This window comes from Urocampus carinirostris, chromosome 10 (genome assembly GCF_059441175.1).
Source record: "Urocampus carinirostris isolate Australia breed hairy pipefish chromosome 10, RoL_Ucar_1.0, whole genome shotgun sequence".
Classification (NCBI taxonomy): Eukaryota; Metazoa; Chordata; class Actinopteri; order Syngnathiformes; family Syngnathidae; genus Urocampus; species Urocampus carinirostris.
The window spans coordinates 44,071,185-44,096,185 of record NC_142358.1 but is presented as its reverse complement, the minus strand read 5'-3'; the positions used below and the strand labels follow the sequence as shown (position 1 = coordinate 44,096,185).

At 44.5% G+C, this 25,001-nt stretch overlaps 1 protein-coding gene across 1 annotated transcript; it reads left to right on the top strand.

Moving 5' to 3' along the window:
- The first annotated feature begins 1,006 nt into the window (after nt 1–1,006).
- nek8 (NIMA-related kinase 8) lies at nt 1,007–19,875 on the top strand. Its single transcript, XM_088346194.1, has 15 exons — nt 1,007–1,095; nt 4,451–4,656; nt 5,151–5,383; nt 7,405–7,536; nt 7,604–7,812; nt 9,015–9,088; nt 9,154–9,329; nt 10,832–10,979; nt 13,335–13,411; nt 13,769–13,886; nt 13,956–14,106; nt 14,169–14,332; nt 16,700–16,852; nt 16,928–17,086; nt 19,133–19,875. Exons 1-15 carry the CDS (start codon nt 1,049–1,051, stop codon nt 19,228–19,230), a joined length of 2,145 nt encoding a protein of 714 aa, XP_088202320.1. The 5' UTR covers nt 1,007–1,048; the 3' UTR covers nt 19,231–19,875.
- Nucleotides 19,876–25,001: the final 5,126 nt, after the last annotated feature.

Sequence of the window (25,001 nt, the reverse complement as noted above, 5' to 3'; positions counted from 1 at the left end):
TGTAGCGTTGACCAAATTGTTCGAATGAGTTATCTGATTCCATTAACCAAACACGACCCGCATTCATCCAACAACTATACGCACTCGTTTTTTGAGAGAGAAATGATCAGGAAGGACCACACGGGGGCGGATGTTTATTGTTCCTAACAGAAGACCTAAGTGTATCAACAGGAGACCGCGTTCCCCTCCCAGTTGCCCCGGATCATTTATACAATTCCACCAACAAAGAAAAGACATCCCATTGGCTATGTGTCATCTGTAGTTAACGTTAGCTTTCTCTTATTGGTCTTCCCCTGGCATGAGGGCGTGTCAGCCGGGCTCCGCAATCTTCGCATACCGGCGGCGCCCCGACGTCTGCCTTTCTACGTCTGGCCTTCTCTGTCAGCACTCACTAGAATTCTGTTTTCAGAAATTCGTCTGATTCATTCCACACAGCCTAACCTTGTAATGTACCTTGAATATTTATTATTATTATTATTTATTTATTTTAAAAACACAATGAATATCTCTACTGCATCAAACGGAATACATGTGCTTTGTAGTCAATCGTATAAACTCCTTCATAGTCAAATGTATAAAATCCTTTAGGACCTTGAGGTCGGACACCAATATTATTGGCGCTCTGTTCTTGTTGGGCTCGGTCTTCGGACCTCCTTTGCCCTGCCCTCGCCTTTTTTACTCTGTCCGTGTAAAGGTAAGGCCTCGTGTTTGCTTCGCTCGATGTTTTCTGAATAAATCGTCATTCTAATTCAACAACAGCGTATCCTCATTGACATTTCAACAAGTTCCATTCCTATTTGGGAGGAATTTCTGTTTTCGTCTCCGCCTGCACTCCAGAAAATACACTTCACCAGCTATATGGGCCTCAAATTCGACAAAAGTATACTTTCAAGGAAAAATAAAAGAGTGTGTATATTTGCATTTGCTAAGCTGAAATTTGCAAAATGTCAAGTGCAAGACAGTAGTTTGTTTTGTCGCTCAACGCTCGCCGTAGTCGAGGCTGCGGTTGCCACGGAGACGGCGGAAGTCGTTCATCTCTGCCGTCGTCATGGAGAAATACGAGAAAATCAAAGTTGTCGGAAGAGGAGCCTTCGGGTAAAAACCTCCACATTTAGCTCAACTATTGACTTTTTTTCGTGCCTTGAGTTTTTATTTGTTGTTTTGTCTCGCGTTAGAGGTGTCAAGAGTTCGAAAACGGGTCCCGAACTCTGCTCGCTAGCTAGCTTGTTTTGCTAGCACCGCGCAGGCGCACACGCACGCGTTCTAAAGGAATGCCTTCATCTTCCACACTTGAGAAAATTCTTCTTTTGTTGTCCCATTAAGAAAAGACGCAAGATATACACATAAACTGGTTCAAAAGTCGTCAACATTTAACATTACATATGTTCTTCTAGTATAGTAGGGTCAAACTCGTGGCCCGGGGGCCAAAATGTGGCCCAACCCATTGTTATCTGTGGCCCGCGAGGGGTAAAAAGGCCCCAAAATATAAACACGTCAAGAGTGCTTTGACCAAAAACTACATCCCCCACATTGCTAGACAACTACCAAGTGACTGACTCCTGTGGTTCTATATCAATGCCAAAGAGTGGAATTGAGAAATAAATGATCCCAAAAACGTCCAAGATTTGATTTTGACATATTCTGTTTATAATGTGTTATTCATGTGTACATTTGTTAATGCAAATGTCATGTGTGTCATAAGTTATTTTAAATGAAACCGCTGTTACATGTATTTGACATCCTATTCAATCACATTTAGCTCTAAGTTACACCAGGCCCTTTGAGGATACGCTGATGCGGAAAACTAAGGCTTTTTTTTATTTGGTTCGCTTAATGAAAATGTCTATCATCTAAATATATATGAAATGATCCCAAAAAAATCCTTACAAAACTATATTTTGTCCCGATGTCCTTTCGTGTGTCTTCCCCCCTATAAGAAATATCGTTTTCATAAAGCATTAATGTGTACTGCGCTCAAGGCCATCAGTCTAAAAAGATTTTATTCTATTTTTCAGATTCAGATTCAGATTCAGATCTACTTTATTGTCATTCTAGTACACGTGTATACAGAACGAAATGTCGATGGATCTGACTCCCACAGTTTCCCTCAGTGTCCTTCAGTGTACAGATATAAATAAAGCTGTATTGTGTTATTTACCATAGTGCCGATAGTGCAAGAAGAGACGCTAACCAGATGTGCAAGATGGGCAGTCAGGTTAACAAGTCAGGTACACAGTACCATTATATTGTAAACAATAACACTGTAAGTAATAACACTGTAAGTAACAATAGTGCAGAGATCAAATGTGCAAGGAGTGGCAAGCTATAAAAAAACTGCCACTAGTGCAAAAGTCAAATTAGCAGCCGTTTAGATTTTAGTTAACTATATGTTAGATTGACCATTTAACAGTCTAATGGCCAGGGGGACTAGACTATTGCGGAGCCTGGTGGTCCTGCACCGCACACTGCAGTACCTCTTCCCAGAGGCTAGCAGAGTGAATAGTCCATGATGGGGGTGAGAGGGGTCCCCGGTAATGTTCTTAGCATGGGATAAGCAGCGCTTCTGGCCAATGTCCTGAATGGAGGGAAGTGTAGTCCCGATTATTTTCTCCGCTGTCCTCGTTACCCTCCTCACACTACCCCAGTCGGTAGCGCTGCAGCCTCCACACCACACAGAGATACAGCTGGTCAGGATACTCTCTATGGTGCCCCTGTAGAATGTGATGAGGGATGGTGGGGGCAGGTGGGCTCTCCTCATCCTCCGCAGGAAGTACAGGCGCTGCTGTGCCCTCTTAACCAGAGATGCAGTGTTCACGGACCAGGTGAGTTTGTTTGTGATGTGCACCCCTAGGAACTTGATACTGCTGACAACCTCCACAGCCTTGTTGTTGATGCAAAGTGGGGCATGGTTGGGCTGGTTTTTCCTAAAGTCGACAATGATCTCTTTAGTCTTGTCAACATTCAGGAAGTTTCCAAATTTTATGCAAAAAAAGAGCTAGCCATTGTGCTTTCAGAGTTTTTTAATGGTGCCTAAAAAGGACATCATATATTACTTTCATTTAGATTCTCGTGTGTAGATAGATAGATAGATAGATAGATAGATAGATACTTTGTTCATCCCCGAAGGGAAATTCACATTTCCAGCAGCATCCCTGAGCTGAGAACAATCGAGAACAATCGAAAATAACACGGGAGCCGCTGGAGTGGCTGCCATTCGTGACGGCGCCGGAAGAAAAGATTCAATTTGAATCATGTACAAACAAACAAACAATTGAATCATGTACAAACAAACAAACAAATATTGCTGTGGTATATGATTCAAGCCAAAAGAGAGCTGTTTCCCCCCTGTTTTTGCCTGAAATTTGAAAAAAAATATCTTAATGAATTTGACTTATGGCCTTGAGCGTAGTTCACATTATACTTTATGCAAATAATCCATGACCTACTAGAACCGGAGGGGGCACAGCTTTAAACTGGTGACTTTCATCCAAGCCAACAAATGTTTCCATTTGGTCTCGAACCAGGGACTTTTTGGACGTTTGGCAAATGTGCTAACCACTGCTTACGCCACATTTCAGGCTTCAAACGTGTGAAATAAAATGTGTTGAGGAGTTAGCTTTTGTCAGGACGGCGGGGTTGTTGAATTTTCATCTTAAAATATGTAGTGGGGCTTTCAAAAAAATAAAAATACCTTGCATTTATGACTCTTTGGGTCAAAAAGGTTCCCAACTCCTGGTTTAGAGGGACGAGTGTGGGTCTTGGTAGATTTGCAGTGGTCTCATACCACTTCAGTTTCAATATGATTGCTCGCAAATCGGTCGAGATGTTTAAAACTTGGGAAATGAGGCGTTAAAACCTCTCCACATTGCATTGTGTGTTCCTTGGTCTCCAGGAAGCTGTCTGCACTTATACAGAACCCTTAGACTATCAAAGAGCATGTACATGTTATATGTCGAAGTGTCCCTGGGCAAGACACTGAATCCCTCATGCCCCCAATAAGCAGGTAGTCGCCTTGCATGGCTGACGCCGCTATCGGTGAGTTAGTGTGTAAAAGGGAAAAGTGTGAAGCACATTGTAAAGCGCTTTGAGAAGTCTTCATTGACTTGAAAAGCTCTATAGAAATGCAGAGCATTTACATTTACATTGCACAACAGACACATGTACTTTTTATCCTATTCATTAGTCTTTACATGGTATATTTTTTTGCCAATGAGCGCCCCCGTAGTCTGGTTGTAGAAATACAGTGATAATAAAGGGGATTCTGATCCTTTAGATCCCTTTTTTATTTCATGGCAGTTTTTGCATTGTTGTCAGTTTGGCTCCAAATTGTGTTTTTTTTCCTGGTACGTTTTCAGTCTCATATCTTGTTCATTTACTCGTATCATGCCAACATTTGAAGTGTGAATAGCGAATGCAGCGTTGAGAAAAAGTGGCCATTTCTTGGCGGCAGGATCGTGCACTTGTGCCGGCGCCGCGGCGACGGCGGTTTGGTGATCCTGAAGGAAATCCCGGTGGAGCAAATGTCCCGCGACGAGCGTCTGGCGGCCCAGAACGAATGTCAGGTCCTCAAGCTGCTCAACCACCCCAACATCATCGAGTACTACGAGAACTTCCTGGAGGACAAAGCCCTCATGATCGCCATGGAGTATGCGCCGGGTATGAACAGAATGATGATGTGTGACCAGTGTTGAGACTAACAATGGAACGCGATTCATAGATCCGAAGGTCAGCGCTAAGCTACGCCCACCACATATACGGTATCCACGTATCACGCGTGCAGCAAATACAGCGTCTGAAACAACGGCAGGCGACTTTAGTCACTATTCCTGATCGCATAGCCGTATCATTTCTTCCTTTTTATGCATACCGTCTTCACCCGTTCCGAGTTTCCGACTAGGAATGTGTCGAAACTACATCACGAGCCTCACACACCCGATACACCGGATCACGGACTGCACATCCTATCTATCCCAGAATTGACAAGTTTTACTTCAATGTGTAAACACCACCTTGGCTTGTATTTGTTTTTGTCAAACTTTGAGTACCTTTTAAAAAAGAAGAGTTCTATATGTACCTTTTAAGTAGCTACCAACTGTAACAAATGACTGTGTTTTAGTCCTGAGTGTGACTAAGCGGGCGCGGTCTTGCAGGAGGCACCCTGGCGGACTACATCAGCAAGCGCTGCAACTCTCTGCTGGACGAGGACACCATCTTGCACTTCTTTGTGCAGATCTTGCTGGCCCTCTACCACGTGCACAACAAGCTCATCTTGCACCGGGACCTGAAGACGCAGAATATTCTGCTGGACAAGCACCAGATGATCGTCAAGATCGGCGATTTCGGCATCTCCAAAATCCTCGTCAGTAAAAGCAAAGCTTACACGGTGAGACCCCAGAAAAAAAGCTATCAAATTTGAATTCGGTTTTGTAGTTTTCAAAGAGCTCATTACAATGAGAGGATTGCATCTTGTTTTTATTTGATTCAAAAAGGCTCAGCACTCTCAGTTGGAGGCTCTAAAACTCTATTATCTTTGTTTCTTTCCCTAAAAAAATACTTCTGGAAAAGTAATTACTACATGAAATTGCAGCCCTACATGAATTTATTTTATTTTTTCAGAAATATATTTCTATTTGTTTTCTTCTATAGTTTTCAAAGCATGCTTAGTACATAAAGTTGAAGTCTGACAAAAATCTATTTGATTTTTTACTATACATTTTATACAGTATAGATTCCGCAAATCAGAATATTTTGATGATTTTTCTCCCCAAACTATATTTTAAATGTGCTTTTGTGAAGAATCAACAATAAGTGCAGTCTTTCCAGAGTGATCATGGGCCTCTTGGCTGCCTCTCCGATCAGTTTTCTCCTTGTATGAGCTGGAAGTTTAGGGGGATGGCCCGATCCTGGTAGATTTGCAGTGGTCTGATACTCCTCCCTTTTCAGTATTATTGCTATCGCAATGCTCTTTGGGATGTTTAAAGCTTGGGAAATCTTTTTGTATCCAAATCCAGCTTTAAACTTCTCCACAACAGTATCTCGGACTTGCCTGGTGTGTTCCTCGTTCTTTAGGATGCTCTCTGCGCTTTAAACAGACATCTGAGACGATCACAGTGCAGGTGCATTCATACAGAGACTTGATTACACATAGGTGGATTCCATTTATCAATGTTAGTCATTTAGATCAACATTGAATTTTCAGAGATTTCAGATTTTCAGAGATTGCTTCACTGAGAGTAAAGGGGCTGAATCATTTTGCACACCCACTTTTTTGTTTTTTATTTGTTCAAAAAGTTTCAAATATCCAATAAAGTGTGTTCCACTTTGTGATTGTGTCCCACTTATGGTCGATGCTTCACAAGAAATGACAGTTTTGTATTTTTATGTTTGAAGTCTGAAATGTGGAAAAAGGTCACAAAGTTCAGGGGGGCCAAATAGTTTCGCAAGCCACTGTATATACCTTGCGACTTATTCAGAGATTTTTGTTGCTGCGGAATGTTATTGCACTATTGTTACGATGCAATATTCTTTTTGACCGCACTATAATTATAACCGGGACAGTCTTTCCTCTTATTTTCTCTTAAACGCCTTTTTGACACGTTTTACCCAGGAGTGCCATGTTTAATCGAGTCGCATACAACGTTTCACAATGTTAATATCAATGACCATAAAAACAATTCAATTCAGTACACGAAGTTGCGGCCCTACAAAAATAGAGCTTCTGTGTTGTTTATTATATCAATCTTTGACTTAGTGCATGAAGCCCTAAATAAATCATTATTTAAAGGGAGAAAAAATGTACATTTATATATGTCAGAGACCAGAAACGGAGACAGGACCCACTTGCGTTTGTTTTACTCCGCTTTATTTAGAAGGAGGAAAGGGCTCGCACCCACGATCCGGTGCTCGTCGGTCACGGGTAGCAGATTGCTCGGAACGCGGAAGTGGCACTTCCGTGGCGAGCGAAGGCAGTGTCGAAAGCGAGAAAAAACAGGTGGATCGCCGGGCGGAGGAGCAAAAACATAAACGGGTTCAGAAAAAGGTCGGCAACGGGAATCAGACAGAAAACAGGGCAGAATAGAGTCAGGGAGTCGCAAAAGTTTGCCTAGCGTGTAGCGTAGGTTCACATACGAGCCAACAAATGTTGACATGAAAGCGGGGGTTTAAAAAAGAGGAAGTAGCCAACCAGCGTCTCGGGTGGACAATATATTTTTATTTAAAATATTTTTGGCCAAAAGTGGCCCGTGGCTGTATTACCGAGGAAAGGCTTGGCTTATTGAATACAGCATCTTACGACCACCGTATTTCTTTTCTGATGAGAAAATAACCTGACGGGAAGCTGAAGGGTTTTCTTTAAATCAAACGATATTATGTCTTTTAATGTCTTGTCTAATTGTGTGGGGGCAGGTGGTGGGCACGCCGTGTTACATCTCTCCTGAGCTGTGCGAGGGAAAACCTTACAACCAGAAGAGCGACATCTGGGCTTTGGGCTGCGTCCTCTACGAGCTGGCCAGCCTGAAGAGGGCCTTCGAGGCAGCGGTAGCCACGCCTTCACTGCCCTCCCCTGCCTTCACCTTCTATCGGGCAGCATTCCTTCTCCTTTCAGAACCTGCCCGCCCTGGTGCTGAAGATCATGAGCGGCACCTTCGCCCCCATCTCGGACCGCTACAGCCCGGAACTGCGTCAGCTGGTGCTCAACATGCTGCACCTGGATCCCTCCAAGAGGCCGCAACTCAACGAGATCATGGCGCTGCCCATCTGCGTGCGCCCGCTGCTCAACCTCTGCACCGACATCGGCAACGTCAAAATGCGCAGGTCGGCAAACCGGAGATGAGTTGAGATCAATCGTTTGACTTTGGTGGTAAAAACAGATATTTCAAAAATGTTCTTTAAAAAAGGTTTTTTATTTTCTGACTTTTTTTACGGGACCCTAGCTCTTACTGTAGTTTAACTCGCTGCACCTTATTATCAGGTGTGCTTAAAAGGTCAAATATTTTTGGCAAAAAGACCATTTCAATGCCAGCATTGGCAAAGCAAACAAACAGACAATTTCATCTCAATAATATAGCAACAATGTAAGTGTCACAAGCCAGAAACGGAGACAGAACCCAATGGCGTTCGTTTAACTCAGTTTTATTGAGAAAGAGAGCAGCGCTTGCTTCCACGATCCGATGATTGTCGGTCACGGGTAGCAGATGGTAGGAACGTGGAAGTGGCACTTCCCTGTCGAGCGAGGATAGTCGTGGGCGGCAGGAAAGCTGGTCGATAGCCAGGACAGGGGAGCAAGGGCGGTAACAAGTCCAGAAAAAAGGTCGGCAACAAGTATCAGGCAGGAAACAGGGCAAAACAGGTCGATGGGCGGGGCAGAAACGGGTCCAGAAACAGGTAACAGGCAGGAGAAAACAGGGCAGGAGATAGTCGGAGGGTACGGCGCTTGCCTAGCAAAGGCGTAGGTTTGCAGGACGGTCTGACAGCTTCCTCTGGAAGCCGGGGGTTTAAAAATGGTCAATAAACCAATCAGCGCTCAGGGCTATTGCCGCCAACGGGGCATTCGCAGGTTCCCCGAATCAGCAATCGTGACAATTTCAATGCCACCAACGCGATCAAACAGACAATGTCATCTCAATAATATAGCAACAATGTAAGGACAAAAAACATCAACAGCAAGAGAACAGACATACATTACAGAGCACACTAAAACCCTTGCAGTGCAAATTGTGACCGGACCAACTGTTTGTAAAGTATTTTAAACTTGTGAATATTTACGTTCCAGAAATTCACACGTCGGACAGACACACGAAATCTTTTACGTGTTTTTCTACTTCTGGGTCACAAGATCCCGAAATCATTTTTACTGTTTCTTTCATTTTGTTTCTTTCTTCACCCGTCCCTCTCCTTACTTTGTAGAAACAGTACTGTCTATAAAACCTGTAAGAAATCTGCACGCGATATTAAGTTCGGTGTCAATCCCAAAAGCTGTCTCCAATCAATCCCTCTTCCGATTTTTTGGTGTCCAGGATCGAGAAACCGCTGTCTACGGTGCAGACGCAAGGCCGAAGCGGAGGACGAGTACCCAACGCCAGGTCCAGAGGTAGTGCCGCGGCGATCGGCCGAGGCCGCGTCCGCTCGCCATGCTGACTTTGGCGTTTCGAACAGAAGGCTCGACGGGAGGCAAGCTGCGTTCGATCCCTCTGTCGTCGGTGTACACCTGGGGCGGGGGTATCGCGCTCCCCTTGCGTCTGCCCATGCTCAACACCGAGGTGCTGCAGGTTTCGCTGGGACGCACGCAGAAGATGGGCGTCACAAAGTCGGGACGCCTCATCGCTTGGGAGGTCGAGTCACGTTTATTTGTATAGCCTTTAACTGCACAGGTCACAAAGACAGCATGCCCTGATCTGAAACCTACATGAGGGTAGGGAAAAACTCAAAAACCTCAACATGAGGAAAATAAGAAACCTGGAGAAGGAGCCACACAAGTGGTCATCCCCCTTCTAGGAGGACCACGCTGCAATATACTTAGCATTGGGTAACAATGCTCAGAACATAGTCAACATCAATTAAAAACACAGGTCAAGTCAAGTCCCATTTGACATATTGAACAGCAATTTAAAAAACAGATAAAATGTCAAATTGTCCAAAAAGTCCATGGCAGCACCGACGCAGTTTCCCATCTCGGCCGGCTGGTCGATGCAGGCGTTGACGAGCTGCTGTCACAGGCCAGAAACGGAGACAGGACCCAATAGCGTTCGTTTTACTCAGTTTTATTGAGAAAGAGAGAGCAGCGCTTGCTTCCACTATCCAATGATCGTCGGACACGGGTAGCCGATGGCAGGAACCCAGAAGGGGCACTAACGTGTCGAGCGAGGGTAGTCGTAGGCAGCGGGAAAACAGGTCGATGGCCGGGACGGAGGAGCGGGGCAGAAACGGGTCCAGAAACAGGTCGGCAACAGGAGAAAGCAGGGCAGGAGAATGTTGGATAGTACCGAGCTTGCCTAGCTGATAGCATAGGTTAGTAGACGGTCTGACAGCTTCCTCTTGGAAGACGGGGGTTTAAAAAGAGTCAGGGAACCAATCAGCGATCAGGGCTGTTGGCGCCAAAGGGGCAGACGCGGGTGCCCCGAAGCAGCAATCGTGACAGTTTCAGGTCCAGTTTTTGTTGCCGGCCCGCTGACTCGTCTCGAATTGTTCTTCTCCCTCTTATCACCACCGGCCAGGCAGTCAGAAAAAGACAGGAAAAGAAAAGTATGAAGTGGGCATCAATCATAGGCTATTGAATAGAAGTAAGTCTAAATTCAAGATTAAAAAACTCCCACTGAGGTTGCAGATCTTATCTTCAGAGGCAGAGCATTCCACAGCACCAGAGCCCGGACGGAGAACGCTCTCCATCCTGCAGACTTTTTCTTGGCTCTCTGAGTCTCGAGTAGACCGGCATTTTCAGAGCGGAGGCTCCATGTAAAAACATAGGGGGAAATCAAATCAGAGAGATAAGAGGGTGCAAGTCCATGCAAAAATGTGTATGTTAGTAAGAGAACCTTAAAGTCACATCTTAAGCGGACTGGGAGCCAATGCAGGTTGGCCAATACAGGAGTAATATGCTCAAACTGTTTTGTCTGCCGCATTTATATAATAAGTCAAATTGTTCAAGAAGTCCATGACAGCAACGATGCAGCATCCCATCGCAGCCGGTTGCCTGTGGCAACAAGGGCACGTCTTCCTTGCTTCAAAAATGATCTCCTCCTTTCTAGGAACACCATTTAGTTTCAAAGACCAGGAAGTTCTTTTCTGTGAAACGCAAATCCTTATTGACATTTCAGGTGTTTTTCCGTGTGCTCAGGCGCCATCGCTGGGCAGCGCCGAGGTGAGTCTGCCAGGAGCGGCAGAGCAGCCGCAGCCGCCGTTCATCTCGCGCTTCCTGGAGGGCCAATCGGGCGTCACCATCAAGTCCGTCTCCTGCGGGGATCTCTTTACTTCGTGCATGACGGGTGAGAAGCCGCTTCATTTCCAAACTTCCTGACTTTGAGCGCAGTTGTTACAGGTTCCAGATTACCCAGGTACCACCCTAAAGATCCACATGTGTCCATCTGGTGCATTTTGATTATATTAGATAGATAGATAGATAGATACTTTCTTCATCCGCTTTGGGAAATTCACATTTCCAGCAGCATCCCTGAGCTGAGAACAGTACAATAATAAAGCCAAAAGAATACAATATACAAATACCCAGTGTGACGTGCAAATGCCCACTGTAGCGTGTTATATAGAGTAACTAAATAGTGCTACACAGAATACATATTGCAGTAAGATTCGGTAATATCCAATGTTCAATAGAATAACCAAAAGTGCACACTCGTGCAACACAGCACCCCGAGGCCATCCTGTTCATCTGTTAATAAACAACCAAAGGATACTGCTAGTGGTGTGAATTTCCCTACGGGGATGAATCAAGTATCTATCTATCTAGACATCTATCTAGACATCTATCTCGACATCTATCTAGACGTCTATAGACATCTATCTAGACATTTATCTATCTATCTAGACATCTATCACTCTTTTAACTATCAACTCCAAACTAACACATGTGGATAAACGAGATAAAAGGACACGCTCTGTCTCAAAGAGGTAAAACTGATCTGGCGAGTTTGTGAACTCCCTTTTTTCAATAAACTTCTTAAAACTAAAAAATGACGTCTCATTCTCGACATCTAAACGGTCAGAAATTTTGCTACACGCTTGTAAAAACTTATTGTGTAAATCATTAGTGTATACACAACGGATTAACACGTAAAATAAGGCGATTTGTGTGTTGGAATGAGACTGTGTAAACCATCCATCCATGATCTGCACCGCTTATCCTCAGTAGGGTCGCGGGGGTGCTGGAGTCCATCCCAGCTATCTTTGGGCAGTGTCACAGGGGATACCCTCAACTGCTGGCCAGCCATTTGCAGGGCACATAGAGACATTCAAACCTAGGGACAATTGGGACCGGCCAAATAACGTGACATGCATGTTTTTGGAACGTGGGAGGAAACCGGAGTGTCCGGAGGAAACCCACGCAAGCACGGGGAGAACATGCCAACTCCACACAGGTGGTTCGATCTCATGACCTCAGAACTGTGCCGCACACGCGCTAACCACTGCGCCGCCGTGCTGCCCACTGTGTAAACCATTCTCCTTTAATCCATTCACTGATATGCTTTGGGTGACACATCGGTGAACAGGCCCCGCACAAAGGTTCCTGCCCCTATACAGTATTGGAAGTGCATTTTCCTGTGATTCCCAGTACCCAAGGGAATTTGCCGCTTTTATTTCCAACCGCACTCGGGATTTTCAACGTCACCGCTGACGTCATCGACACACACCTCGACACGCGGTTCATGAACCACTCGTCTAAAATAATCGCAACACGCTTCCGGGATTCGAGCAATGAAGCGCATTATGACCCATGACAACACACTGTACCCATTATCTCTGGTTTTCCACCATCTCGATAAAGAGATAAAACAAGAGAAAATGTGTTCAATACGTTCTCAAGGGGCAGCACGGCGGCGCAGTGGTTAGCGCGTGTGCGGCACGGTTCTGAGGTCATGAGATCGAACGTCCTGTGTGGACTTTGCATCTTCTGCCCGTGCTTGCGTGGGTTTCCTCCCACATTCCAAAAACATGCAGGTCAGGTGAATTGGCCGGTCCAGATTGTCCCTAAGTGTAGATGAGTGAGCGATTGTCCCTGTGTGCCCTGCGTCTGGTTGGCAATCAGTTGAGGGTGTCCCCTGCCCACTGCCCAAAGATGACTGGGATGGGCTCCAGCACCCCTGTGACCCTACTGAGGATAAGCGGTGCAGATAATGGATGGATGGATGGACGTTCTCAAGGTAAAATCTAGTTCTTCCACTCATATACGGGGTGATCACACTGTCATTGACTGTTCTTGCCGAGCCTCCGTTTGAAACATCACCACCGATGGGCATGCTGCAAAATGCGGAAAAAAACTGCAACAAAAATCCTCTTTTAGGAAAGATATTCCTGCTCTGTTTGCAACATGGATGAAGTAAAGAATGCCTTCGCAGTCCAACAAGAAAGTCTGTTTTTGAAAAGAGCAAAACACTCTTACTTGGAAGGGCGATGGAGTTGACTGCATTCTCTCCTCTATCCGTCTCTATAAAATATAACCGATGCTGCCCTTTACTTTGCTACCACAAAAACTTTCCTAACGAGGACCTCTCGCTCAAAAACGTCTGCAGGCGGTCAGCGCTGCCGCTTTCTAGCTCGAAATGTCGCAGGATACGGGATGATCCGTGAAGGAAAATGAAGAGTCTTTCATTTGTGGTCCTTTCCAGACCGAGGCATCATCATGACATTTGGAAGCGGCAGCAATGGCTGCCTGGGCCACGGCAACTTTAATGATGTCACGCAGGTAAAATCCAAATCCTTTGTTGCCAGATCCTCTTCATCTATGGCCCTTGCGTGATTCTGTACCTCCAAAATGCATTTTGGTTTACATGTGGACTTCCTTCCTTACTCCTTTCCTTCCTAAGTTGAGAGCAGTTTGTTTCTTCCTTCCTTCCTTCCTTCCTTCCTTCCTTCTTTTCTTCCTAAGTTGAGAGCAGTTTATCTCTTTTTTCGTTCCTTCTTAAGTTGAGAGCCATTTATTCCTTCCTTCCTTCCTTCCTAAGTTGAGAGCAGTTTTTTTTTTCTTACCTTCCTAAGTTGAGAGCAGTTTATTTCTGTTTTAAATGTTACTTCTTTTGGGGGGGTCTTTCTCCCGTCCTAGCCTAAAATCGTGGAGGCTCTCCTGGGCTACGAGCTGACGCAGGTGTCGTGCGGCGCCTCCCACGTGCTGGCCATGACCAATGAGGGCGAAGTCTTTGTGTGGGGGCGGGCCGACAACGGTAAAACCGACATAGGAGCGTCTGGCGTGAGCGCCTCCTACCGAAGACCTGCCGCTTTTCTTTTCTCAGGTCGTCTTGGTCTGGGACGCGGCGTTCGCGACGCTTACAACTGCCCCCAGCAGGTGGAGCTGCCGGCCCGCTTGGAGGCCCGCAAAGTCCTATGCGGCGTGGACTGCTCCATGATAATAGGTCGCGTCATGGTGGCCTGCGGGAGCAATAGGTGGCACAGTGCATGTCGACTTCTTTTTCCTTTTTATTCTGACCGCTTCCTCTTTCTGTCAGATTCAACAAGTTGGGTCTGGACACCATCGCGGCGGGCGAGGAACCCGACCCCGCCCATCAGGTGGAGGAGGCGCACTCTTTCTCGCCCGTTCGCTCGGCGCCGTTCACCTCGGAGAAAATCGTCTGCTTCGACATCGGGACGTCCCACTCTGTCGCCGTCACAGGTCAGATTCAGCCCGCGCCCCTCAGTGTTTTATTGGGGTTTCTTTTCATGGGCAGCTGCTAAATGCCCCACAGTGCAGAAGTCCAAGTTTTAATTCCACATACCGGTCTCCCTGTGTGGAGTTTGCATGCTGCAGAAAGTGAATGGATGGAGGAATAGATCTTGCCCTTAGTCTGATGCAAGGGGTCAGGAACCTATGGCTCTCGAGGCATATTTTGCGCTTTTCATGAGCACATCTGGCTTAGTGACGAAATGGAACATTGCTACACTGCATTGTTACATGCAAAGCCAAATGTAGCACGTGCCAGCCAGGACCACACTTATACAGGAAAGGTCGGGTCCAGTATTAATAGAGCAGTCTCAACGACAGTTTACAGTCAAGGTGTTGCACCGACCGACCCTGTTTTGGCTGTAAATTGCTCAAGAACCCTGTATTTAGAAGCTCGTTAAATAATATTTGTTGGCTGTTGAGACGCTTCATAACAAAAACCTACAGATCAAACTGTAAACATCCCAAAACTCTAGCAGAGCACCGAGAGCAGTTTGATTGGGCGAGCGGTAGGAATGGGCGGGGCGATAAACAGGGCACTCCTCACCCGCCCAGCGCCGTCTGCACTGAAGGAAAATACATGTTTATCCTAGTCTGTAGTATTTTGTCAAATTTTGACAAGAGAACCTTGCTCACACTTTGTTTTGAAACAACTATTTAGGACAAAAATGACGGTCGAAATGAGCCTTAACACTTAGGTAACTGGGGTTACGGAGACACATTTAAAGTGCTGTATTTATATTGCTAAGGGTTACAGCAAGGCTCTGGCATTATTATTATTTCCTAGATTTGATCAAATCATCAAATGTCACACAGTGAAATGTAATGCGCTTAGGAATGAGCTTTTGTCTAAAGAGCGGGTGCGGCGGTTTTGTTGAAGTTTGTCTTGGAATATATGGTGGGGGGCTCTCAAATGAGAAAAAAAAACAAATCATTTGGCTTTTATGGCTTTTTGGGTAAAAAGGTTCCCAACCCCTGGTCTGACGATTGGCTGGATATCAACATCAGTCTGGATAAAAGAACCGTGCATCTCCACTGAAATTGATTTTTTTCATTTTCTTGCAATACAACCGTTGGCGGGCAGCACGGTGGCGCAGTGGTTAGCGCGTGTGCGGCACAGTTCTGAGATCATGAGATCGAACTTCATGTGTGTGGAGTTTGCATGTTCTCCCCGTGCTTGCGTGGGTTTCCTCCGGGGACTCTGGTTTCCTCCCACATTCCAAAAACATGCATGTCAGGTCCAAATTGTCCCTAGGTGTAAATGACCGAGGGAGTTGTCTGTCTCTGTGTGCCCTGCGACTGGCTGGCAACCAGTTCAGGGTGTTCCTGCCCACTGCCCGAAGATAGCTGGGATGGGCTCCAGCACCCCCGCGACCCTACTGAGGATAAGCGGTGCAGATCACGGATGGATGGATGGACAATCGTTGGCTTCAATGCACATTTGTTCTCATTTGAAATGTGGACTTTCCTTATTTTGTATATTCAGGGTTTGTCCCGGTGCTTGAAATCCTTAAATGTTTAAATTTTTATGTGTTTTAAGGAATCAAAAGTGCTTGAATTTTGGGTTAAGTGCTTGCAAATGCTTAAGATTGTTTCTCAGCAAGTTTGCTTAAAAATGACACTGACACCTCTCCGGTAGCTTCACTCTGCCATTGCAATTTGAGAACATTTCAGAGGCTAACCGATGTGTCAATCACCATTTGAACTACTTGCTAAAGTTATTAAGAGCTAAAGGAGGCGATAATACCCCCTTATTCTTATGCGGGCCATGGAAAAAAAGCCTGCAATTGGTTGAGTGAGGTGTCAATCAGAAGTCCAGAGGCTAACGGCTGTATTAGAAATAATTCTGTGAGTTTGTTTTTTTGTAAACAGGAATTACGGGACAAAACGGACAGATTGCAATTGGGAATATCTAACGACGCAGTAATGCTTTAATACAGAATCTTCTTTCATCCGTGGGTATTTTTGTGTGTTTTGAAGTCAATATTTTACACATTTAACGAGAAATCATAACGTGGGCTGACTCCCAGAGGATGTTGTTGGGGTGCTATTCCAGCTTTCTAGTTTCGTTGTATCTTGTTTCAGACAGATGTAGATGTTTCTGCGATGATTCCATTTTGAAATCTTATCTTGAATCCCGAGAGTGGAAGCTTTTTATCGTATGATCTGTCAGCAGGCCAGGATTTCTCATTCTTTTCCACACCGCTAGAGGGCACCCTTGTAACATACTTGGCAAAAGTGCAAAGGCGGCGGCTCGAGTTGCTGTGCGGTTTTCAACCTACGGCACGAAAAGTCACCCCCCGCGCGTCCTCTTTCCAGAAAGCGGGCGGTGCATCACGGTGGGCAGCAACCGCCACGGGCAGACGGGCGGCGACTGCCGGCGGGGCGGCCGCGCCCCCTACCCGGTGCCCGGCCTGCCTCGCGTCACGATGGCCGCCTGCGGAGACGCTTTCACGCTGGCGGTGGGCTCGGGTGAGCGGGCCGAAGCACCCGCCGACGGCGCCGTGCCCCCCGTGCCGGGCCTTTTCTTATCTCTTTTATTTGCAGAGGGCGAGGTGTTCACCTGGGGCAAGGGCGCCCGCGGCCGGTTGGGCAGGAAGGAGGAGGACTCCGGAGTGCCCAGAGCCGTCCGCTTGGACCAGGGGCACCCCTTCGTCGTCACCTCCGTGGCGTGTTGTCACGGCAACAGCCTCCTGGCCCTCAAACGTAAGATTCGGCCCGCCCGACCGCCTGCCGAGAATTGAATACGATAGTCTTTATTGTCCTTAGTTTGCCGCAAAATTAGACCTCGTCTTATGCCGTATGTAGAAATAGATTTAGAAATGAGTAAATGGCTACAAATATAGGCCATCATTGGGGACATAAATAAACCAACTCATTTCTAAATCAATGACATGCAATTTATTCAATTATTGACGTATTTGGTCATTTATCATATCATTGAATTCTTTTTGGTACTTGTTTAGTCATGTCAAGTCCTGTTTATTTGTTTGGCCCTTAATCACAAAGAGTCTCAAAGGGCTGCACCGACCACAGTTTATTGCAAACCACACACTATTATGACACCATCCCCTGATGTCAAACCTACATGAGGGCAAGGAAAAACTCAAAAACCAACATGAGGAAAATGAAGAAACCTTGAGAAGTCAGGTCCTGTTTATTTGTGACGCCCTCAATCACAAGGAGTCTCAAAGGGCTGCACGGACCACAGGCTTTTATGATAGCATCCCCTGATCTAAAACCTACATGAGGGCAAGGAAAAACTGAAAAACCTCAACATGAGGAAAATGAAGAAACCTTGAGAAGGGAGGGACTGCACATGAGGTCATCCCCCTTCCAAGATGACCAGGCTGCAATGGATGTTGCAATAACAAATAATACACAATACCCTAGTTAAATCATTTAAAATAACTATGTCAATAAACCCTAATTTGTCAAAACATTTTTCCACCGTTTGTGCACTAGTTTAGGGTGGTCATGACCCTGGGTAAAAAACACACACACTCAAACACGACTGTGAGCCCGTTAGTCCTTGTTTTAATTGATCACGTATTTCGTCGTTTGTTTTGTCATTTTTGTTGTTGTTTATTTGTTCGTGTATTGTGTTATGTATCGTGTTATTTTGTCGCGTGTTTTGGCGTGTGTTTTGCGTATCGTTTCATTTATTTTGTCGTGCATTTCGTCATTTATTCATTTCATTATATTATGATGTCATGAATGTAAAAACATGTCGTATGAATGAGGTGGCGGACAAGCCGCCTGAGCTTACAAATAACATAATTACATTTTGTTGTGGCAAAGTACACCAAAAATAGATATACTGAAATGAATAAATGACAAAATACACAACACAATAAATGACAAAAATACAAAAAATAAATATGCGACAAAATAAATGACAAACTTCTCAAGTAAATCCTCAACAAAATCCCCACCAAATAAATACATAAAAAGCGACACAAAAAATGACATGACAAAATAGATACTGAGATGAAAAAAGAAGCAAATGCATGGCAAAATACACAGCATACTACATGACAAAAATACAAAACAACATACAGAACTCTATACACGACCAAATAAAGGACAAAATATCCTCAACAAAATACCCAACAAAAACTGTACAATAAATACATAACTAAATGATTAAAAACATCTCATCTCATCTCATTAGCCGTACCGCTTATCCTCATTAGGGTCGCGGGGGGGGGGGGGGGGGTGGCAGGAGCCCATCCCAGCCATCTCCGGGCAGTGGGCAGGGGACACCCTGAACTGGTTGCCAGCCAATCGCAGGGCACACAGGGACAGACAACTCATTCGCTCATTCACACCTAGGGACAATTTGGACCGGCCGATTCACCTGAAATGCATGTTTTTGGAACGTGGGAGGAAACCGGAATGCCCGGAGGAAACCCACGCAAGCACGGGGAGAACATACAAACTCTGCACAGGAAGTCTGGAGCTGGATTCGAACCCACGCGGGAGGTTCCCATGACATGAACTGTGGCGCACAAGCGCAAACCACCGCGCCGCCGTGCTCCCCCTGATTAAAAACATGACCAAATGAATTACAATCAACGAGAAAATAAAGAAGGGAATGACACATTTTGGGGATAAAATGAATAACAATATAAACAAGTAACGAATTCATTGTCATATATTAAGGTATAACGTGATTTACCGATGTGTGGATTTCTTTCTACGTCCCATATTTCTGGCCGTTTATTTCCGCACACATTGGTTTCTACGTAGGTCGGGATGCTTTTTCGATACGGCTCCGAAATCAAGGGCTTTGCCCGTTCTCCTTGTCTTCTCGCGCAGCCTCGGCCCAGGACGCCGCTTCCAGATGACGTCCGTGGACGAGTTCCATGGAGAAAGACCTTCCTGACGTGATTTAAAACCGAGCTGTCCAAACTTTTCGGAAAGCGGGGGGCCACATGCGGTAAGCTGAAAATGCGCCAGGGCCGACGGTTCGGCCCGGCATTCTTCTCCAGTAGATTCACCCTCCGTCAAAGGTTTGCCGCGCTTATACTTCCTCGCTCGCCTTTGGAGCGTTTTCATTTCACTCGCGGCTCTCGTGACAAAGCTGTCGTAAATTCCTCATCCCAAAGGTGAGAACCACCAGGAAAACTATGTGTGTGTCTGCGTGCGGAGTCACACTGGAACAATTGACAAGACCAGATCAAACAATGTCCAACTATTCATTTGTTCAAAAATTTTTGGGGCGGAATACAGAGATGAAGAAAATGGGTAAAACGAGAGATTGGGAATAGCGCGTCTAGTTAACTTTGTTATTGTTGCTATTCTTATATCATAACTGTTATTATTAATACTATTACAATTGTTGTTATTATCATCAGTGTATTTAATAGGGAAGATGAAGGGGTAGGGAATAGAAGCATCTGCTTCTGACTACCCCTTTTCCAACATATTACGTAACGCATTATTTTGTTGTTGAGTTATTGTTTTTATTTTAATGTTCGAAATAAAGTTTTCATTCATTCAAAGCGCCACTTTGCCATTAAAAAAAACATATTCCAGTTGCTTCACCTTTTCTCAGCATCGGTTTCCAGATAGCGTTTTGTAGTCAGCGTGTTTCGTCAGGCGGCACTTCTTGAGATTTTATTCTTTGAAAAGAACCACAGTCCCTTGGCAAATGAGATACTTGATTTGGATTTCGGTGCCGGTGAAAAAAGTACTCATATTTCCACTTGTCCTGGGAGCGGCGGCCCTCGCAGTCAACTTTCCTTTTTTTATTTACAGTCGCCATTTCTGTAACGGGGTGGGCTGCAATACTCAGGTCGAGGGCATCATCCGGTCCGGCGGTGAATTTTCTTTCTGGGTACAAATTCATTTTACACGGCGATCAACGTGACTGGCGAGCCACCTATTATTCATTTTCGGCTTTCGGACTTTGGACCTGCCCGTTTTATAACCTTGTAAGAAGGAAAGAAACAAAAACAGGAAGGACAAGTGGAAGGTAACCCGACGACTAACACGAGAGAAACGTGATCTCTCCCGCGCCCCGCCTCCCTTCCTCCTTTTCTCGTCAATCGAGATGCTAACAATGGTCCCGTTCGCGCGGCGTCTTGAATGACGAGCTCGCTCAAAAATGTCAACAACGCCTTCGCGAGTCATAAGGTCACTTACTGCACACGGAAATGACTTTCTGGAGTGGGGGGGCGCTATTGTGCATCTAGGCTTGTTTGATATCAAGTCAAGTCCCGTTTATTTGTGACACCCATAATCAGAAAAATGTCTCAAAAGACTGCACAGGATGACACCATCCCCTGATCTGAAACCGACATGCAGGCAAAAGAAAACCTCAGCGTAAGGAAAAAAGAAACCTTGAGGAGGGGCCTCACAATGACCAGGATTTTATATTGACCCTTTGAACCACGTGGTGAAGTGTGGCTGGGGCTAGTAAACAGTAGACCGCAACAACAACAACAACAAAAGCGATACTAATCAACTGCATTTGCAACGGCGAGTTAAAGGAATATCGTGCAGCTGTCGGATGAGGTCGGAAAGCACAAAGAGAGCTATTTAGAAAAACCGAGATGCTAAATGTGGCAAAGGAAAAGACATATCTTGTCATGAACCGGAACTGGATCAGGACCCAAATGCGTGACGTTTCTCACACAAGCCTTTTTTTTTAGTCATGCACGTTAGGCAGCAGTCTGCCGCGGAGTGACAGGAAGCCAGAGGCCGATGAGATCGATACCAATCGCCGGAGCGGATATCAGACGGATGGGGTCGATACCGGACAAGTCGGGACGGACGGGATTGAAAACAAAACGGGATATCAAAATTAAACAGGACAAACTAGACAGGAAAGAAACTGGAAACCGATACTAAACAGGACAAAATAAATACCAAACAGGAAACAGGACCGAGTCAAAACCCACGTCTTGCGGGGCAGAGGTTCGTTGACGGACTGACAAAGGAAAAGTGAGAGCACTGAGCTTAAAAAGAAGGGAAGCCAATCTGTCAACGCGCCGCAGGAGGCGCCACACGGGCAGGGCCAATTGGGCGTCATGGCAACCGTGACATATCTGAGACTGGCCAAAGACAGGAAGAGATCCGCGTGGGCAAAAGAACACAGATTTTCCACAATGATCGTAACTCGCTTGAAAAGTGTGACTTTTTTAAAATGGAAAACGCAAAATTGTCCGGCTGACCCCTGAAATTTGTAACGGTCGTTAAATGTTCCCAAAAAGCGCGGACAGGAGCTCACAGTCTTCGACATTCACAGGGTTCGTACGGGTGCATGAAATCCTTAAACACGATTGAATTTTAATGTGGTGTTTTCAAGGATTAAAAATGACTGTCATTTTGGCTGAATGGCTTGTAAGTGTTTGAAATGGTTGCCATGTTTCACGAGTGTTTCCTATGACCGGAGGGCCCCAACCGAGGTTTGAACTGAGCACAGGTGTGTCCGATCCCCACACTCCTCTGCCCAATTATCCTGCCCCCTTTAAATCAGGGGTATCAAACTTGCCGCCTGGGGGCTAATTGTGGCCACCAGGATAATATAGTTTGAGCCCCTCGCCCTAATATTAAAGTTAAAGGGACAGTGTGTCGTTTTTGCCCACCAGAGGTCGCTGTATTCTGCCGTTCCACTGACACTGAGTGCTAAAAGCACAACGGAAGAAGAAAGAATACGGAGACTCGAAGTGACCTAATGCACTTTGAAAAGAAGAGACAGAAGAAAAGACAAAAGAAAGGGAAAAAGAAGTCAAAAATAGAAGAAAATACAACAGAAAATGGAAAAAAAATTAAAAAAAATTCATTTTAGTCTTTTCTTTTTAAATATTGTCTTGTCTTACTTTTTCTTCATGTTCCTTTTTGCTGTCTTTCCCCCTACTTTTCTTTTTATTGCGTTTTCCTTTTTTGCCTCTTTTTCTTATTGCTCATTCCCTATTTTTTAATCTTTATTGGAAAAAAATCGTTTTACCTTCTTTTGGTCTTTCTTTGGTTAAAATTGGGAAGAAAACGGCTGCTATTTGCTCACTTTCGGTCTCCGTACTTTGTGGACTCGTTTCGAGTTTCTATTTCGGTCCCGACTTTTTCCCATATTCCGTTTGTGTGTCTGCAACAAAAATATTTTAAATGACTACAAAATGAAATGTCAAATAAACTGCTTGAAAACAGAGACAAAACATTTTCTCTTCATTCAAAATACTATAAAATACTACTACAGTAATATTAAAAAATACTAAAGAGATATCACAAAGATACTAGTGCGAAAATACTTCAAAATACCTCTACAGAAATACTACAGTGCTGCTTCATAGATATTACAACAGAAATACTCCAAAAACGCTTCCACAGAAATAGGACGACAAATCGAACAAAAAATACAACTACATTATTACTACAAAAAATGTAACATGGAAATACTACAAAAATACTACTCTAGAAAAACTATAAAATACTCGCAGATGAGAACTACAGTCATATGATAAAAATCCTACAAAAAAATCAGACCGGAGAAGTACAATAGTACCACAAAAATACAACTACATTATTACTACAACTCTATGACAAAAAAAAAATGTAACATGGAAATACTACAAAAAATACCACTTTAGAAAAACTATAAAATACTCTCAGATAAAAATACAGTCGCATGATAAAAATACTACAAAAATCAGACTGGAGAAGTACCACAAGAGTACCACAAAAATACCACTCAAGTAATACTACAAGAATACTACAGCTTTACAACAAAGATATGTAAATACCACAAAAATACAAGTGCAAAAATGCTACCAAACTAAAACTATAGCAATACTACAACATTATGACTAGAGAAATACGATTAGAGTAATACTACACTCATATTACAAAAATTCGACGACAGAAAATACTCCTGCATATCTACAACGATGCGGTGCAAGAAATCAAACAGACTTTCAAGGCAATGGAGTATTTCCGAAGCATGTACACATTTTTGTTTAGTTTTAATGTCCTTTATTAAGCAAAATAGAGTTATTAAAACGCTTTCATTTTCGAGGGTGGTCGAGCACCCCCCAAAACGGGCCGGTTACGCCCATGTTCCGTAGCACGATAGAAACGTATTTGGATGAGGAAAGAGTGCGGAACTCTACTCTGCCTCGGTGCGGAATTTGTATTCCTCCTCTTGTTTTCATATTATTGTGCACGTTCGCCTCACGTGATGACGTCACGCCGGAGCGATGGAGCGGGTGACGTCATCGAGACGTCGCCATGCGAAGAGCGCTCCTCAAAAGCATTTTCCTTCTTTCGACTCTGTCTTGTGAAACGAAGGCGCCTTGTTTTTAGGGAAGGCCGCCATTGGTGGCTGCCTCCATCCTTTGTTGTCGACTCCGGCCGGCGGGCGGCGCTGCGGAGCGGCTTGAAATGAGCGACGGTGACGTCACCCGGCCGCCGCGTCCGACTGAATTAGCTGTTATTGGTCTGGCGGGCAGCGACGCGCATGCGCACGACGGCGCTCCACTTCAAACGGTCGTGAGGCGTCGTTCTTGAACGACGCGGCTGTATGAGTCGGCTCACTCGTGAGGAGCCGGCTCCCTTTCTTTCGTTTCTTTTTCCTCCTTTTGTTTCATTATTTCCTCGTCTCTTGATTCTTTTTGATTTTCTTTTCGTTTCTTTTTCCTAGCTTTTGACCTCTTTTTTATTTTTCTTCCCTTTTCTCCTTTTTTCCTCATTTTTGTTTCTATTACTGATTCTTTTTTTCTCTCCTTTTCTTTTCTTGTTTTTGTTACCTCTCTTTTCATATTTTTCTATTTTCTTTTTTCCCTAGCTTTGTATTTATTCTTTCTTTCTTGTTTTTTATCTTCCTGTTTCCTTTTTTGTTTCTCCCCCCTCGCTTTCTAGTTGTTTTTGATTTTTTTTTTCTCTTTCTTTTCTTGTTTTGTTACTTTTCATTTCCTTTTTTTTCTATTTAATTTTTTTCCATAGCCTTTTACTTATTTTTTCTTTCTTTCTTACTTTTTTCTCTTCCCGTTTCCCTTTTTAATAATAATAATAATAATAATTTCCTTTGTATTGTCATTCTTTGTAACAATGTACAGAGAACGAAATGTCGATACACCTGACCCGTTGTAGCGAGTCGATGCAGCCGCAGCCAACAGAGGGCGCCGCCATTATACCAATTAGGTATGTCTCGGTCGAGGCGCGAACCAGCGACCTCCCAGTCTCAAAGCCGGCACACTACCATCTAGGCTACTGAGTTACTTTCCCCTCACATTTTATTTTTTTCCTGATTTTTTTGTCTCCTTTTCTTTTCTTGTTTTTGTTACTTCTCATTTCCTTTTTTTCCTGTTTTCTTTTTTCCCTAGTTTTTGACTTATTTTTTCTTTCTTGTTTTTTCACTCCCTCGTTTTTAAGTTTTTTTCCGATTTTTTTTCTCTCTTTTTGTTTCATGATTTAGCTTTAATTTGTTCCTTGGTTTTGTTTTTCTTAACCTTATCCTACTTTTTTTTATTTCTTCTGCCTTCTTCTCTTTCATTTTTTCTTCTTTTTTCTCTCTTTTTCTCATGTTTTCTTCTTCGTCGTTAGGGTTTTTATTTGTCTTTATTCCCCCTTTTTTAAAGTCACGCGGAATAAAGTATAGGCGAGCAAATGGAGTCATGGG

Excerpts from the sequence above, each read along its gene's own strand:
- nek8 (XM_088346194.1), top strand. The coding sequence starts at position 1,049 with ATGGAGAAATACGAGAAAATCAAAGTTGTCGGAAGAGGAGCCTTCGG. Across the intron at positions 5,384-7,404 it reads GTAAAAGCAAAGCTTACACG|GTGGTGGGCACGCCGTGTTA; the intron begins GTGAGACCCCAG and ends GTGTGGGGGCAG. Across the intron at positions 9,330-10,831 it reads GACGCCTCATCGCTTGGGAG|GCGCCATCGCTGGGCAGCGC; the intron begins GTCGAGTCACGT and ends CCGTGTGCTCAG.